This window comes from Oryctolagus cuniculus, chromosome 16, assembly GCF_964237555.1.
Source record: "Oryctolagus cuniculus chromosome 16, mOryCun1.1, whole genome shotgun sequence".
Taxonomy (NCBI): domain Eukaryota; kingdom Metazoa; phylum Chordata; class Mammalia; order Lagomorpha; family Leporidae; genus Oryctolagus; species Oryctolagus cuniculus.
The window spans coordinates 37557766-37572642 of record NC_091447.1 but is presented as its reverse complement, the minus strand read 5'-3'; the positions used below and the strand labels follow the sequence as shown (position 1 = coordinate 37572642).

Here is a 14877-nt window from a genome sequence, read left to right as displayed (position 1 = left end):
CAGGAACCTGGAATCAGGAGTGGAGCTGGGGCACAAACTCATGCATTCTGATACAGAATGCAGGAGACCCAGGCTGCATCTTCACCATAGCTCCACACACCCAGCATTTACACTCAAAGAATAAACTAACATCCCTTCTGAACAAGTGTTATCCCTTTGTTTTGTAAGTATGTATGTGAGGAAAAGACATGAAGAATGTACAAAACAATTAGTGATTATGGCTGGGTAGGTAATTCCTCAACATATGCTTTCCAGTTTGTCCAGTAGTTCCTATTAACTTTGAAATTTGCCAGAGGGAAAAAAATGTTAATTTCTAGCCTTAGAGGGAAATAGAAAAAGAGGTGGCAACAGAAGACTTTTTTTTAAGATTTTATTTATTTATTTGAAAGGCAGAGTTCGAGAGATTTTCCATCCACTGCTTCACTCCCCAGATGACCACAATGGCCAGGGCTGTGCCATGCTGAAGCCAGGAGTCAGAAGCTTCATGTCGGTCTCCCATGTGGGTTCAGGGGTCCAAGCACTTGGGCCATCCTCCGCTGCTTTCTCAGACCATAGACAGGGAGTGGGATCGGAAGTGTAGCAGCCAGGACATAAACCAGCTTCCATATGGAACGCCAGCATTGCAAGTGGTGTCTACCCACTACGCCACAACCCACAATGCTGGCCCTCAAATACTTCATTTTAAATGAGTGGGATCTCTGAAAATCAGGGCAGATTAAGAGAAGGCTTGATGGCATGAATGTAGGCTCAGTGGGAGAATCTAAACATGACATAAAGTTTTAGGAATTATCCCCTTTCCCAGAAAAAAAAAAAAAAAGAAGAACCTGATCCCTAGACCCTCACACTCCAGGGTAAATAGCGTTGACGTAATGAAGCCTGGCCTGGGTTGGGAGGTGCTTTAGGGAGAGCTGGAGTTTGAGTTCAGAGAGCAGAGCACGGGCAGGCATGCAGCCCCCACTGAACATTCTCCACACAGGGAGCCAGAAATCAGTGCTCTCATTTATGCTTCTTGAACTGCCTCATCTCAAACACTGAAAACAAGCTGCATACGCCTGAGCATGGCTAAGAGACTGTTCTGTGAGATGATTCATATTTCTAAGTGCACTTTTAAAAGATTTCCATTTATTGATGTTCATTCATTTTGAAAGGGAGAGGGAAGGAGAGAGAGAATCTTCTATCCACTGGTTCACTCCCCCAAATGCCTGCAGGCCAAAGCTAGGAGCCCTGTTCCCAATCTGGGTATTTCGCCTGCGTGGCAGGGACCCAACCACATGAGCTATTCACCTGCTGCCTCCTGGGTGTGCATTAGCAGGAAGCTGGGTGGGAAGTGGACCCGGGACTTGCACCCAGGCATTACAATATGAGATGTGGACGTCCCAAGCAGCATCTTAACCACTCACTGTGCCAAATACACTTTTTATGGATGATGCTTGGTCTTAGTTTTACAGAGGTACCTTAAGTGAGTACATGGGAGATGGGCACTGACTCTCTGACCCTAGAGGTTATTGCCCTAGACTTTGTATTAGAGAAAACTGGGGATCCATGCATTGAATAGGCTGCAGTGAATACCTGATGAGAATCATCAGTGCATGAGGCTCTGAGCCTTGTAAGTCCTTGGATCCACAGAAGGCAGAAAACAGCGTGGGAGTTCAGATATTTGCTTATTTCTGCTTCTTACAAAGTTGCTGCCTCTTACATATGGCACTGGGTCTCAGCACTGTGCCATCTTTGATTTTGCTCAGCTGGCAGACTACACCTGGGAGAACCCTGTCCCCTTACACATTCTGGAACACAGAGGCACTGGAGCATAAAGAGAAATGGTCTGGCCATTGGTTGACACCAGACAGGGGTGAGAGTGAAGTCTGAGATCCTGGGAATCTTCCTTTGTAAAATGGAGATAATAATTCTGTCTTCATTTGCTCAGCTAGACGAGATGGCCTAAATAGCAGGAACTTCTCACAGTTTTGGGGGCTGGAATTCCATCATCAAGGTCCTGCAGGGTGTGGTTTTCTGGTCAGGGCACACTTTCTGGTGTGCAGGTGGTTGTGTTGTCCTCACATGACTTCTCCTCCGAGCCAGCTCTCTAGGGTCTCTTATCATGTGAGTTAGGGCTCTATCTTATGACTTCATTTTACCTTAATTGCCTCCCAAGGGTCTTATTTCCAAATACTATTAAATTGGGAATTATGGCTTCAGCATAGGAATTTTGGAAAGCACTCAACTCAGTTCACAGCAAATATATACTTCCATTAGGGAAATGGAAATTAAAAAAAAAAGTACAATGGCATACCACTTCACACCCACTAGGATGGCTATACCAAAATGACAGCTTTGGCCAAGATGTGAAGAAGTTAGAGCTCCCATACCTGCTCATGGGAGTGCAAAACGGCATAGCTGCTCTGAGCAATAGGGTGGCAGTGACTCTGAAGTTTACAGAGTTACCATATGACTCAGCAACTGTACTCCTATGGTATACACTCAAGAAAATACAAACAGGGCTAAAGTTCCATTGCAGCAGGTTAAGCTGCCCTGGGACACCAGATCCCATATCAGAGCACCGGTTCCAGTCCCAGCCTACTTCGCTTCCAATCCAGCTCCCAGCTTATGTACTTGGGAAGGCTACAAAAGATGGCACAAGTGCTTGGGCACCTGCCACCCATGTAGGGGTCTTGGGTGAGGTACCTGGCTCCTGGCTTCAGCTGGGCCCACCCCAACTGTCACAGCCATTTGGAGAGTGAACCAATGGGTGGAAGAGCTCTCTCTTTCTCTTTCTCTCTTCCTGTCACTCTTTCAAATAAATAAATCTTAAAAACTTAAAAAAAGCACACAAATATTTATAGCAGTGTTATTCATAATAGCCCAAGAGTGAAAACAATGCAAGTATTTAACAGATGACTACATAAATAAAATGTCATTTCTATGCTATTGGGTATTATTCTGTTATGAGTATATTCAGCAGTAAAAAGGAAAGAAGTACTGATACACAGTACAGTGTGGATGAGCCGCAGAGATGTTCCTCGTGTGAAAGACACTAGTCACAGAGACCACATACTGTAGCATCCAGCTGGTGTGAAATGTCTACAACAGAAAAACCCCGGAAGACAGAAAGTAGGTGGGGGACAAGAGCAAAGAGGAGTCACCACCAGTGGGCACAGGGTTTGTTCTGGGAGTAATAAAATTTTTCTGGATTTACATAATGGTCATTGTTGTCAGACCTTGTGAATGTACCAAAAAAAAAAAAAAAAAAAAAACCGAAGGGTACACTTAAAAAGAGTGAATGCCGTGATATGTAAAATATATCTCAGTTTTTAAAAATTCACACATGCAAAAAGTCTTTGGCCATAGGGCAGTGATGAGGATGAGGTGTTGTTTATGTGCACACAGCAAGGTGCCTGGCGTGGACAATGGCTGTTTGCATTTTGCAGGGGCTGTGCGGGGCTCAGAGAAGTGATGGGAGTCAGCACAGAAACATGGTTCATCTTGCAAGGCTTTTGCCCAACAGCTGGGTGCAAACTTTTTCTGCTGTCCACTCACTCTCTTGTGGGCACTTTTCTCATTTGCTTGGATGGGCAGTCAGGCACTGGCACCCAGGCTGCCCGGGGAAGAGGTCAGCATGTACAGACCTTTGTCTTGCTCATCCCTTGCTGTGCACCTTGTGCCTGGCCCTGCTCAGCCTTCCCGGACCTGGAAGGCCAGGTCAAGGGACCAGGGCACTGGAGGCTTCAGCCTGCACCCTCTCGCTTTTCTCTGCAAGATTCTTTCTTGCAAAGACAGGTTTGGAGGCTGCCTGGCTCTGGGCCTGTCACCCCAGGCTCACCCTTGAAGCCCAAGAGCAGGAAGCAAGGAGGTGTTCCCTCAGGGCTGGTTCTGAGGACAGGAAACAGATGGGTGGCAAAGGCAGGCAGCAGGAGCTCAGGCTCCTGTGGGGCCACGATTGGTTCTCTCCCTGCTGGCTTCTTCCTCTCCAGCTGGAAGCTGGAAGCAACAGGTCATCCAGGATGGCAGCTCCAATTGGCAGGATAAAAATACATCTTGGTTTGACTGCTGAGGTCCATGCTTGGCCAGTTTGGCCACTGAGGGCAAGGAGACTGGACCTGAGGAACCCCATTGGCTTGCATGGGAGGCTGCGGCCTGGGTGTGCTCACGGAAAAGCCAGGTGCTCTGGTGCCCTCTGCATCTACATGAGGCCTCCAATGTGCATGAACTTTATTGTTCATGGACCCTTCTGAGAATTTATGGAAGCTCTAAACTATGCCCTCAGGTTAAAAATCCACCTTAGATACATTGCCACAGACACTTGTGTATGATCTCAGAGGGTGTACAGAACCCTTGAAGCTAAGAGGCCAGCAGAGCTTATGAACAGGGCAGTTTACCCGCAGCTCTCAGGAACAGCGTGAGTGGTTGGAGGACGATGGCGGTGCGGGCTCATCTGTCAGGCGCTGAATTGAGGGGTGCTAAGGATGCTCCCGTCCCCGCTGGGGTGGGCCGAAGTGGAGGATGCTCCCAAGGAGAGACAGATCTTGAGGCACCACTGCTCAGTGCCAGACACATTGGACCCAAATCAACAAGAGCACTCCCTGCAAAGTGGCTGCAGAAGGAAGCCCCAGGAGCTGATGTGGAATCCCACCTCTACTGATGATGTGTCCCTCAAAGGACAGCTTCCTCCCTGGCCGGCAGAGGGGCCTGGTGAGAGTCCTTGTCTCATTTCAGAGGTGTGCTGAGTACAGCTAATCTGCTCACCTCTGCGAGGGCAAACCCTGAACACGTGGCCAGTGCTTATCCAGTGCGGCGACTCTGCTCAGGGTGCATCAAGGCAACAGAGGAAGGGGCTGGACATTCTCCTGAGCGAGCCCAGAGCATCAGGTGACAGGAGCAGGAGCTGGGAGGAGACTGGCAGAGAGCTGGGGCGGGACAGGGGCTTCAGAATTTGAGTGTAATCACGGCAAAGCATGAAAAATAGAAGCTAAGTGAATGGCCCTGGCCAAATGCTTGAGACCCCTTGGGTGCACCCTTGGACATGCTGAGAACAGGAGCAGCACCCTCGGGCCTGTTCCCTGCCAATCACCAGAGGGCAGGACAGAGGTGTTTATTCTGTACGAAGGCCAAAGGTCCTGTTTTCCGAGGAAAGTGCAAACAGGTGCACTGGATCAAAGCACAGGGATGAACAGCAGGAGCAGTGACACTCGGTCCTCACCGTGACTCAGCACACAGATCCCAGGCCCAGCCACCTCAGCCCCCACCGGGTCTCTCTTCTGGGCCCCTCTGCTCTGGCTTGCCTCTAGTTTCTGCTGGCTCCACCGCCCTTACTGCATTATGGTTGCTGTGCATTGTTTCTGTCCATTCTGGTGTCTGTTGCTCTTACAGTTGGTGGATGAGTCATATTATTACCAGTTCAGGGTCTAAGGAGGGAGACTCTGATCAGCCCTGGCGGCTCTCTGGGTGAGAAGTTACTCTACCAAGCCTGCCACATGGCTTCCTGAGTCAGTCAGCTGAGACCAGGAAGTCCTGTGGCTCACAGCACGACCTTTCTAGCTTAGGCTTCGAGCTGTGAGTCTCTCAGCAGAGGGGCAGCTGAGGCAGGGCGCTGTGGGGTGGCAGGCATCTTGCATCCTGGTCTTTAACAGTACAGTCACATAGCGCCTTTCCAATCTCCTGTAAGAAGACAGCATGGCTCACACGACAAGACCTTTGTCTACTAAAAACAAAGTATACCCCAAACCCCCTCTTTTAGGTGACACATATATATGTTCTTTCCTTTGAACAAAGTAGACTTCATTATTGCAAGGTTTCTAACATAGACATCGAAGACCAAGAGCCTGTGTAAGAGAAAGGAGTGCTCATGAACCCTCCAGGAGTGGCTCCTGGATGTGTCCCCCCATCCGCACCCCCCACTCCCAGCCCCTTGCAGTTTGGCAGGGCCCCGTGGTTGTTCTGGCCAGTGAAGAGAAAAAGACACGCGCTATTGAAACAGCCAGCACCTGACCCTCCAGCTCTGTCTCTGCTTGCGGCGGTCACAAAGAGGCTCCTATATTTCCTGCGAGTGGCTGCAGCTGGCGACGCCTTCGTCAGCTGGAGCCCCTGAGGATTTGTGGGGAAGAGCCCACCAACCCAACGCTTGAAATACAGCATGAGTGAGAAAGCAAGCACACAGCATTGTTCGTTTTGAGAGAAAGAGAGGGCGTGTTCCCATCCACTGGTTCCCTCCCCAAATGCCTGCAGTCGTGGAGCTGGGCTGGGCAGCGAGGAACTCAATGCAGGTGTCCCAGGTAGATGGCAGGGGTCCAAACCTGCTCCTTCCCAAGGTGCAAATTAGCAGGAAGCTGGAATCAGGAACAGAGCCGAGACCTGGACCCAGGGGCTCCGATGTGAGGCGTGGGCATTATTAAGTGCTGGGCCAGATGCCAAGCCTCAAACATCCTCATTTTAAGCCACAGGGATTCTGCAGGGTTGCTACTGAAGCACCGCTGGCCCCTCGCAAGGGGACCCTGCAGCAAAGCGCACCACCCTGCCCTGCCCACTGCCAGCGTGAGCGACGCTCTCTATCAGAATCCCTCTCGATGCAGAGTTCTCGGCAGCCGTTGCCAGTGGTTTGGAGTTAGCTCCCAGCTGATGTCTGTTCTCCAACACAGCTCAAGAGACCTCCCATCATGCACTGTGAACTGTGCTCGTCCCAGCTCAGGGAAGATGGCAGAAGTCAAAGCCGAGGACCGACAGCCACGGCGTGTCTGGGGGGCACAAGTTGGCCACGGAGACAGGTACAACGTGGATATATTGGCGAAATCAAACAGTGCTGATGTTTAGTCCTGCACCATTCACAGACACCCCTGGGGACGGGTGTCGTTGCAAGGGCCCCTGGGAGAGGAAGTGTGGCGTTCACTTCAGCGGCTCCAGGAGAAGAGCCAGGCAGGTGTCCCTTTCCCCAGATGGCTGGGCAGTCTCACATGGCGCTTCTAGGGCCCTCTGCCCCGGCCCTACACCTGGTATAAGAACTGACCACTTTCCCAGGGCACTAGATAAGCGCTGCCCATACCCGCTGTTCGCTTTGGGCTCCGAGGGCTGCCGACTCCCAGCAGGCACGTTTGCTTGAGCAAAAACCCTGATAAAAAGGTATTGGTTCTTCCCAAGTGGGTGCGTTTCTAATTCTGGAGCTGATGGATGCTTTTCTCACTCTCCCAGAACTCTGAATCAAGTTGACATTTCTAAAATTACGGTTTGAAAAGAATGAATCTATAAAGCGCCCATGCCAGCTTGGGAGAGAAGCCAGAAGGGAGGAAACAGAATCGTTTCTGGCTCCAGCCCTTAAACTTGTATCTTCCTTATGTGGTGGCTAGGGGAGAGGGAGAAGGGAAGGGAGACTAGCAGACCACCTAGGCTGGCAGGAGAGCTTTCCAGGAGCTGGGGCAGTTGTGGCTCAGAGCGGTCTCCCCATGTGGGACTCAGTGAGGGAGAAGCCGTCCTCCGTGGGAAGAGGCCAGGGCACCTTCGTCCTCTTCCTGCCGGAGACCGCCCCTGGGCGTCTGGGGGGCCCCAGGTGGGTCTCGAGTAGGCCCCATGGACGAGCCAGCACACAGGCACTTGAGTGGGAATGAGGCAGCAGCTGCAGCTTCTTAAACAGGAGAGGTGGTCGAGGGGCTTTGTGTGAGCCCAGATCAAAACATGCCCAGCAAAAGGGATCAAGAGGCCAGCCAAGTGCACTCCAGATGGGACAGGGAACAGAATTTTTTTTTAACAAAATGTAAAGAAAATTCGGGGAGAAAATACCTCCATGTGCAATTCTTTTCCTTGCAGCAAAGCCTGTCCGACTACCACATCCTCTCCCCTCCACCCACAGACAATTTTTAAGAGCTGCCTGTTAGTATTTAAAGTAATGCATTCCAAACAGAAGACCCTCCCTCCCCAGCTGAGGGGCCTCTAGGCCTGGCCAGCCAGCCCCGCCTGCGCCATAGACTTTGGCTGCTGTGGGCTTCCCTCCCTGCTAAGAAACAGGGCCCCTGGCTGGAACTGGAACTCCTACCCAGGGCAGCTGCATTCCGCAATGGTCCCTCCATTGCCTCAAGCTGACTCAAGGGTGCTGATTGCTGGGGAGGTGGAGGCTTGTGGGACCTTGGTCTCTGGGGTTGCAGCAGTTCGTGGTGGAGCCCGATGCCTGAGGCATAGACTTCACTCTGCCAAGTGGAGCCCCATACTGGAGACTCGCGGGCTGCACTTTGGAGAAGTCCTGGGAGGGAGGCAGGATCTGAGGGCTCCCGAGGGGTTGGCAGGGTTGTGGCTGCATCCTGGGGAGTGCACAGCCAATGCAGAGGCCCAGGCATAGGGGAGCGAGGGGTGCAGCAAATGCTCCTGTGTGAGTTGGGGAAGAATTGCCAGGCAGGGCCCTGATGTACCTGGATGCCAGGTGAGGAATCTGCTGAGCTCCCAATGGGCGACACTCACTGATGGTTCCTTCTGGGCTGGGTTATGAGTGGAGCCACACAGGCTGCCTAACGGGCTGGGTCCCTCCCTTCCTCCACCAGGAGGATGATGCCTTCAGTAGCCCAGCCTGTCTCCAGTCCACCAGGCTGCCGTGGAGAGGATGGAGGGCAGTGCTGTGGCCAGCCCTTTCCGCAAGGGTGTCCTGGGTGTCTTTTTTGGAAGTATCCCCAAGAAGCCCTTGCAGAGCTGGGGCTGGAAGGTACAGCAGCCCAGGTAAGACCTGCTGGCTGGTAGAGCACACAGAACCACTGCCTGGCTGCTCCGACTCTGCCCCTACTCAGGTCCACTAGCTCACTGGAAGGGATATGCATGGCTTCTGCAAATGGGAGTGGCTGTCACTTCACAGGGCTCTTCACTGTGTCCAGAGTTGGGGGGGGGTACAAACTCTAGGGTCTCTTAACACTGGTGGGGTCTCTGAGTTGCCTATGTGCCTGAGGGTAAAGCTGTTGTCACCATCCCTGCCTGATCTTACAAAATCCCGTCACCAGCCCCTATGCCTCATCTGTGGGATGCACCCGGTCAAGGTGACACCTTAAAGGCTGCAGAGGGTAAGGGGCATCCTCGTCCTCTGTCACACTCAGGCCCCCACACCCACAAGACCTCCCTTAGCACAACAGACGCCAATAACTTGACTTTGCATTTCAAATTTTTTTGTTTAATTAAAAAAAAGAAGTCACAAGGGGCTCCAGAAATACATGCTTCTGAATTCCAGCCACGATACAGACGAGAGGAGATGCTGGGATCCGCAAACATGGCTGCTTTCCATGGAAGGCCCAGCTCCCCGGCCAGCAGGAGAACACATGGCCCACCAGGCAAGCGCTGTGCAGACAGCTTCTTCGGTTGGACGGAGCGAGCATAGCCCAGAGCTCGCCGGAAATGGCTTGGCAGGAAGAAAGGATCTTCCTGCAGCCTACTCTGAAGGGGCCAGAGTCGGGACAGGAGGCGTCTATACTCGGTCAGCCCCCGGCTGCCTCTCAGACTGTCGGACACGTAATTGAAACCTAATGCAAAGTAGGTTTTAGATTTGAACTTGGATCTCATGGGAGTCCAGCGATGCAACAGCAGGCCACAACGGTGGTAGCCTGCAGACTGGGCCTGGACGATCCTGTATTTGTATACATTCACATAGAGAATCTACTAGAACCCTTTATACCAAATAAGAGTAAATAATTATAGCAATATAAACAGGGCCCTTGACCCCTTCGTTTTATTAAAATGGCACGTAAATATTAAAACAGCATACTGATTGCTGTGGACCTTTAGGCCTTGGCTGCTGCGGAGCCAGCAGCACGTGAGCTCCATCCCGAAGGCGCAGACTCAAGCGTTGAGCAACTCGTGTTCTTTATCGGTCTTCCCAACAGCATCAGGATTGGACAACGGGTCAAGGTCAGCAAAGAGGCTGAACCAGGCAGTCAGGTCCGAGGCAGCCTTGGCAGGCTCTGGGGAGAGAAGAGGACAAGTGAGAAGACGCACATTCCGGGTGCCCGGCTCTGCCAGGCTGGATGCGGGCAGGTGCAGGGCCATCTTGCAAAAGGAAGTTGTTCAAGGGGACAAATCCCAGTTACACTCTGTCCCTAGGGATGGGTAAGGAATCCCACGTATCCTGCTTTGCCAGTTGGCTGTATATTTTGAAACCGTGACCTGAAGCTCGGCAAAGAACACGCCCTGTGTTCACTCACCCTCACCTGCACCCCAGCCCAGGCTAAGGGCCACAGTCCACGGAGGTGCTCAAAATACGTGTGGCTTTACCACAACCAGGAAACAGCACAGTTATTTCAGAGTCAGACTGAATGGCTGAGGAAGCAGGGTGCTTTCCAGTGTCTGCTGGAGGAATTATTTCAGATCTGCAGGGCCAGGAGAAATACTGAGGACTCTACTCACCCTGCAAAGCTGCCGGCTCCCCAGGGAGGCTGCTGCCCAAGCCTGGCTTCTCTTCTTCAGACTTTGCTGCCCACTTTATCCACTCTTGTGAAAGGAAGGGGACCCTCCCTATCTAATGATTAATTCTACCCCTGCTCGTCAGGGCCACCAGCTCAATGAAAGGGCTCTAGCGAGTGTGAGTGGCCCTCACTTAGCATGTGACACGGGAGGAGAGGAGAGGCACCAGCACCGGAGTGCCTAACACTGGTGACAACGCCTCCCTCCCCCAGTGGGTTCAAAACGCCCTCACACCTCAGCATCACTGGAGCGCATCCTTGCACTGCTCTTTCACCAAAACCCCTGCTCTAACCTCCTGAAGGCCACCATCAGAGAGCCAGACTGTTTTCCAGATGAAGAGAACATTTTCAAACAGGTGTTTCATGCACGTGATCGCTGTATAAGCTGTGCACTCTGTTACGTAAATCATTCCACATGAAGATCCGAGTTCATCAGCCAGGATGGCCGCTGCTTTTTCTTCTCCAGCAGGTGGGAGAGTCAGAAGCAAGAAGGAAATGTATCTCTAATGGGTTATCCTTCCAGCTGGGGGCAGCTAGGAATGTGCTTGCCATGTGGCCAAAAAGAGTTTCAAAAAACCGTTGGGAGGACCAGTTGCTAGAAGTGGTTGGAGTGGTGGGACAGAAGTGATGAGATGGTGGCCAAATAAATGGGGCCTTTGATGCTTTCACTAAAACGGCCATGTGGTGCTAAGGCTGCCACACTGATCACTTCTTACTTCTGATCCCTCTCCCTTTCTCCCTTGTTTTGAAGTCTCTTACAGATACGTTACTTTATAATGTGACAATCAATGTTCCTGTTATAAAACTGCTAGCCAGACTAGTTGGTAATAGGAAAGTTATTACATAACATTAATTGAATTTCATGTAAAATCAGCTCTGAAAACACCTGGCTTATTTTTATATGGTAAATGCAGAACTGTGAGAGCTCAATATAGTTTGGTTAAGAGCTGCGCAGAGGAGTGTGGTTTAAAAAAAGGGAGTAACTTGTCTAGGCCTGTGGGAGGTCACACAAGGATGCTGATTCAGATGGATGAACCTCTCTCTACTCTCGATAGATAATATCAAGACGTCTTCAAGACAGCCCCAGTGAAAATACGCAACATGCTTCCTTCCCCTTTCCCCAGCCTCCACCAAGGTCTTGAGGATCCCCAAAAAGTGAGCATGGCCCTGCTGAGTGGAACCCGGTGACTGTACTTCGGGGAAACCTTCCCATGCCCCAGGCTGCCACTGTTTGAGGCAAAACCAGGGGCAATTTCACAACACTTACAAGAACATCACAGGAACACTTTATGATAGTAATGGAATAGACACTTCCTTTAACTTCCTGTGGTCAACAGACAAAGTGGCTGATGACCTAAGCAAGGAACACAGAGCACTGCAAATACAGTTGCGCTCGTCATTCAAGCAGCTCTTCTCTTTGGGGGCCTGTCCCATGGAGGACAAATCATGACCTTGAAAGTACCCTTCTCGCAGCCAGCAATCTGGCCCTTCCGAATCCAGCGTCTTTGGTGGCAGGGATGACATTTTGGCAAAAGCTAACAAACCTTGGTGATCTTCCCTAGTCCAGTACTTCGACCCCATCTTAGCAAGCACCCAATCACAGGGAGACAGATGTTTGATTCATCCTCATTAAATACAGTTTGATAAAGGGAGACATAAATCAGCGCATTAAGCCAGGAAGAAAGTCAGAATGTGATTTCCAGGATCATGCAAAACTCTTCATGCCATTCCCTTCTTTGAGCCTCTAAAAGTACAAATGGAAGTTGTCAAGGAGATTGAGAAAGCAGCACCAAGCGCTTGGAAAGGAAGGCGAGTATCATTTTGTGTTACCTTTCACTGCACGGCTGTTGTCATTTGGGCAGCTTGTCTTTGGTGCTGGCCTTGGAGGAGGAGGACTGACACTGCTCTCTGACCAGCCTAATATTCAAAACCACAGGACGTTAGATCTCGAGAAGGGCGGCGCACTGACCCACTGCTCATCGGGCACTTACGCAGCTCTGCCCCACGGTAGCTCTGGGAGAATGGGAGGAGGAAGCTACAAGAGCTTTCTTGGTTCCTCACACTGGAAGACACCAGGGGTCAGTGCCTAGGTACGACCATGCCCAATTCAAATGACTGTCCAGCCCAAAGCTATGAGAGCAAAAGCCCTCTTTGCCTCTATGCCCTGCCTTGAGATGGCAATGAACTTGCATTAACCCAAGATTCTGTAGTGGCCCTCATGCCCTGCCTGTCCCCGGATGATTACGAGGCACTCAGCACTCCTGCGTTGAGAGAGGCAAGGCTAGCTCCCCACAGCACCGTCTGTCTGTCTTGGATGTTCCAGCATGCCTTGTATGGTTTAGAACTCTACCATTTGCTTTTTACATCTTTGCTTCATCATCTCTGTACATCCTGTCTGTCTCCTCAATGAGACAAGGAATATTTAACACAGTACAGGTAGATATTCATTAAAGTGTTGACTCTGTGTGTTAAATGTAGACCAGCAGCCAGGGCTTCACTGTTGCAACCATTATGCTTAGAGAGGCAGCCCCTTACTGGGATGCTATCCTCCAGTGTTCTTGTCTCTGATAAGGGCCTTAAGAGAGGTCATGTTTGGAGGCAGAGCTCAGATGGGGCAGCGAAGTTAATTTCTAGGGCAAGAATACCATCCATATGCCACAAAAATTACAGGACTACATCATTGGCTCACTCTGCCATGCTACAGTTGATACTTGCCACAGGACTGAATTACAGAATCCTACTGTATTTAATAGAGTCGCGAGCCCCTTTTAGCCAGAGACCATGTACTATTACTCATCCCTCTATCCTGTGGAGCACTACCTAGCACACAATGGATGTTTGAATATAAGACTACTGAATTAAGATGAACTACTAAAGTATCCTTTTAAACTGTGAGAAATTCAACCAAGCAGCACTATTTTAGGAGATGGCAAAGCAGTGCCTGGCACACAGCAGGTACTGTAACACTGAATTATTTCACCTTCAGCAAGTACACACCCACTTTTTATGAAGACGAACCAATGAGTGATGAAACAGGAGCCTAATCACTTATTTATTGGGTCTGAAACAATGGGAAAATGCAAAGGGCTAGAAAAGGCATTGTTATTCACTGGAAAAGTGCTAGGATTGGTAGTTACATGAGTCACAGGCAAGCAAAGAGAACTGGACTTGGCGTTTCCTGGGATGATGTGCAAGTCCCAACCCTGGGCTGTGGGAAAGGCTGGATAGCAAACTGACAAATTTTTGAACTGTTTTTCTTTAAATGGATTAATTTTATATTCTATGGCATTTAAGTTACAACTTAAAAATGACAGGGATTCAGGGGGGAAAATGTAATCTCCCAGGTTCCTAGAAAACTGTCCTGTGACCATTTTCCTTCTAGACTCGAATCACATAAAACAGTGGTAAATGTGGAAAATTAAAGTGTGGTTCCAGCGGGTGCCAATAATTCCAGCCATGGAAAAGGTGGGGAGGGGCTGAATCTTCACATCCAACTGGGTAAGTGTCTGCCTTTCCCAGAAATCCTGACAGCGGCGAGGGTTCTCCGAACTCGGCTGCACTCCACGGAGCCCAAGCAATGTCCCCACCAAGCCCCACAGTCTGGCTCAGACTTAGAGCCTGGTTCTGAAAGCGTGGGGTGCTCACCAGCAGCACAGGCCTCATCTGTGTGCTGGTTAGGAATCAAGTTCCCAGGAGGCTGCTCATCAACGGAATCAGAATCCCTGGGCGGGGGCGGGGGGGAGGGGCGATAGGCAGGGCAAGTTGGGGAAGTGTGGCCTTTACGTGGCCTCTGAGGCTACCCAGGTCACCAGGAGCATCACAGGAGGCCTGTGCAGCCAGAGACCGGGCAAGGAGAGAAGCCCTCCTAGCAAGCAGTGGAGCCACACCAGGGCGCCCCGCCTGCACCCCTCTTCCCAGGCAGCTGAATCCAAGTCCTGCCGCTGGAAGCCCTCGGGTTGTGTGGTGGTCTCTGAGTTCACGAGGCCCACGCTGCCAGAGAGAACCTCAACCCATGCCCAGCAAAGCCTGGGGAAGAGCCTAGAAGTTGACCCCTCCCTGGCCTCTGGAGGCTGTTTAATACAGCAGGAACCCAGCAAGATGACTCTTCCCATTTCAGAAATAAGCACAATGTCCATTTTCAAAAAATGACCACAGAACACTGGAACAGGCGGCAGAGGCAAAGCACTGTATTTTTCAGAGGACGAAGCGGAATGCATTCCTGAAAGGAGGCCCCGCTGTCAAAATGGAGCTCACCTCTCTTCACATAATGCCCGCGTCCTCAGAAAGACTGAAATGCCTGCACAGCAGGTCATGCTTCTAAAGCACTAGAAACACAAGCCCTGTTTCCAAGCATACCATTTGAAGATAATCATGGCAGCTCCCATTAGAGAGGAAACAAATGTCTTGCAATTGGATCCCTTTGTGACTGAGTTTTTGAAAACTGCCCACCTTAAACACTCATGGGCCA

The 14877-nt window shown here is 50.8% G+C and overlaps 1 protein-coding gene and 1 long non-coding RNA gene across 17 annotated transcripts in view; one reads left to right on the top strand and one right to left on the bottom strand.

Annotated features, from left to right (window-relative positions):
• Positions 1-14877, top strand: part of LOC138845891 (uncharacterized) — a 37549-nt gene that overhangs the window by 4173 nt on the left and 18499 nt on the right. The window lies entirely within an intron of this gene.
• Positions 9106-14877, bottom strand: part of ICA1 (islet cell autoantigen 1) — a 158196-nt gene continuing 152424 nt past the window's right edge. For 12 of the 15 annotated variants that reach the window (XM_008261686.4, XM_070059788.1, XM_051853322.2 and 9 more), the window contains 2 exons: positions 12240-12326; positions 9106-9911 (listed from right to left, as the gene is read on the bottom strand). In XM_008261686.4, coding sequence (XP_008259908.1) covers positions 9790-9911; positions 12240-12326 — 209 coding nt within the window. In that variant the 3' untranslated portion in view covers positions 9106-9789. The remainder of the gene's footprint in view (positions 9912-12239; positions 12327-14877) is intronic. The other 3 variants (XM_070059792.1, XM_070059795.1, XM_051853324.2) reach the window with 1 other exon arrangement.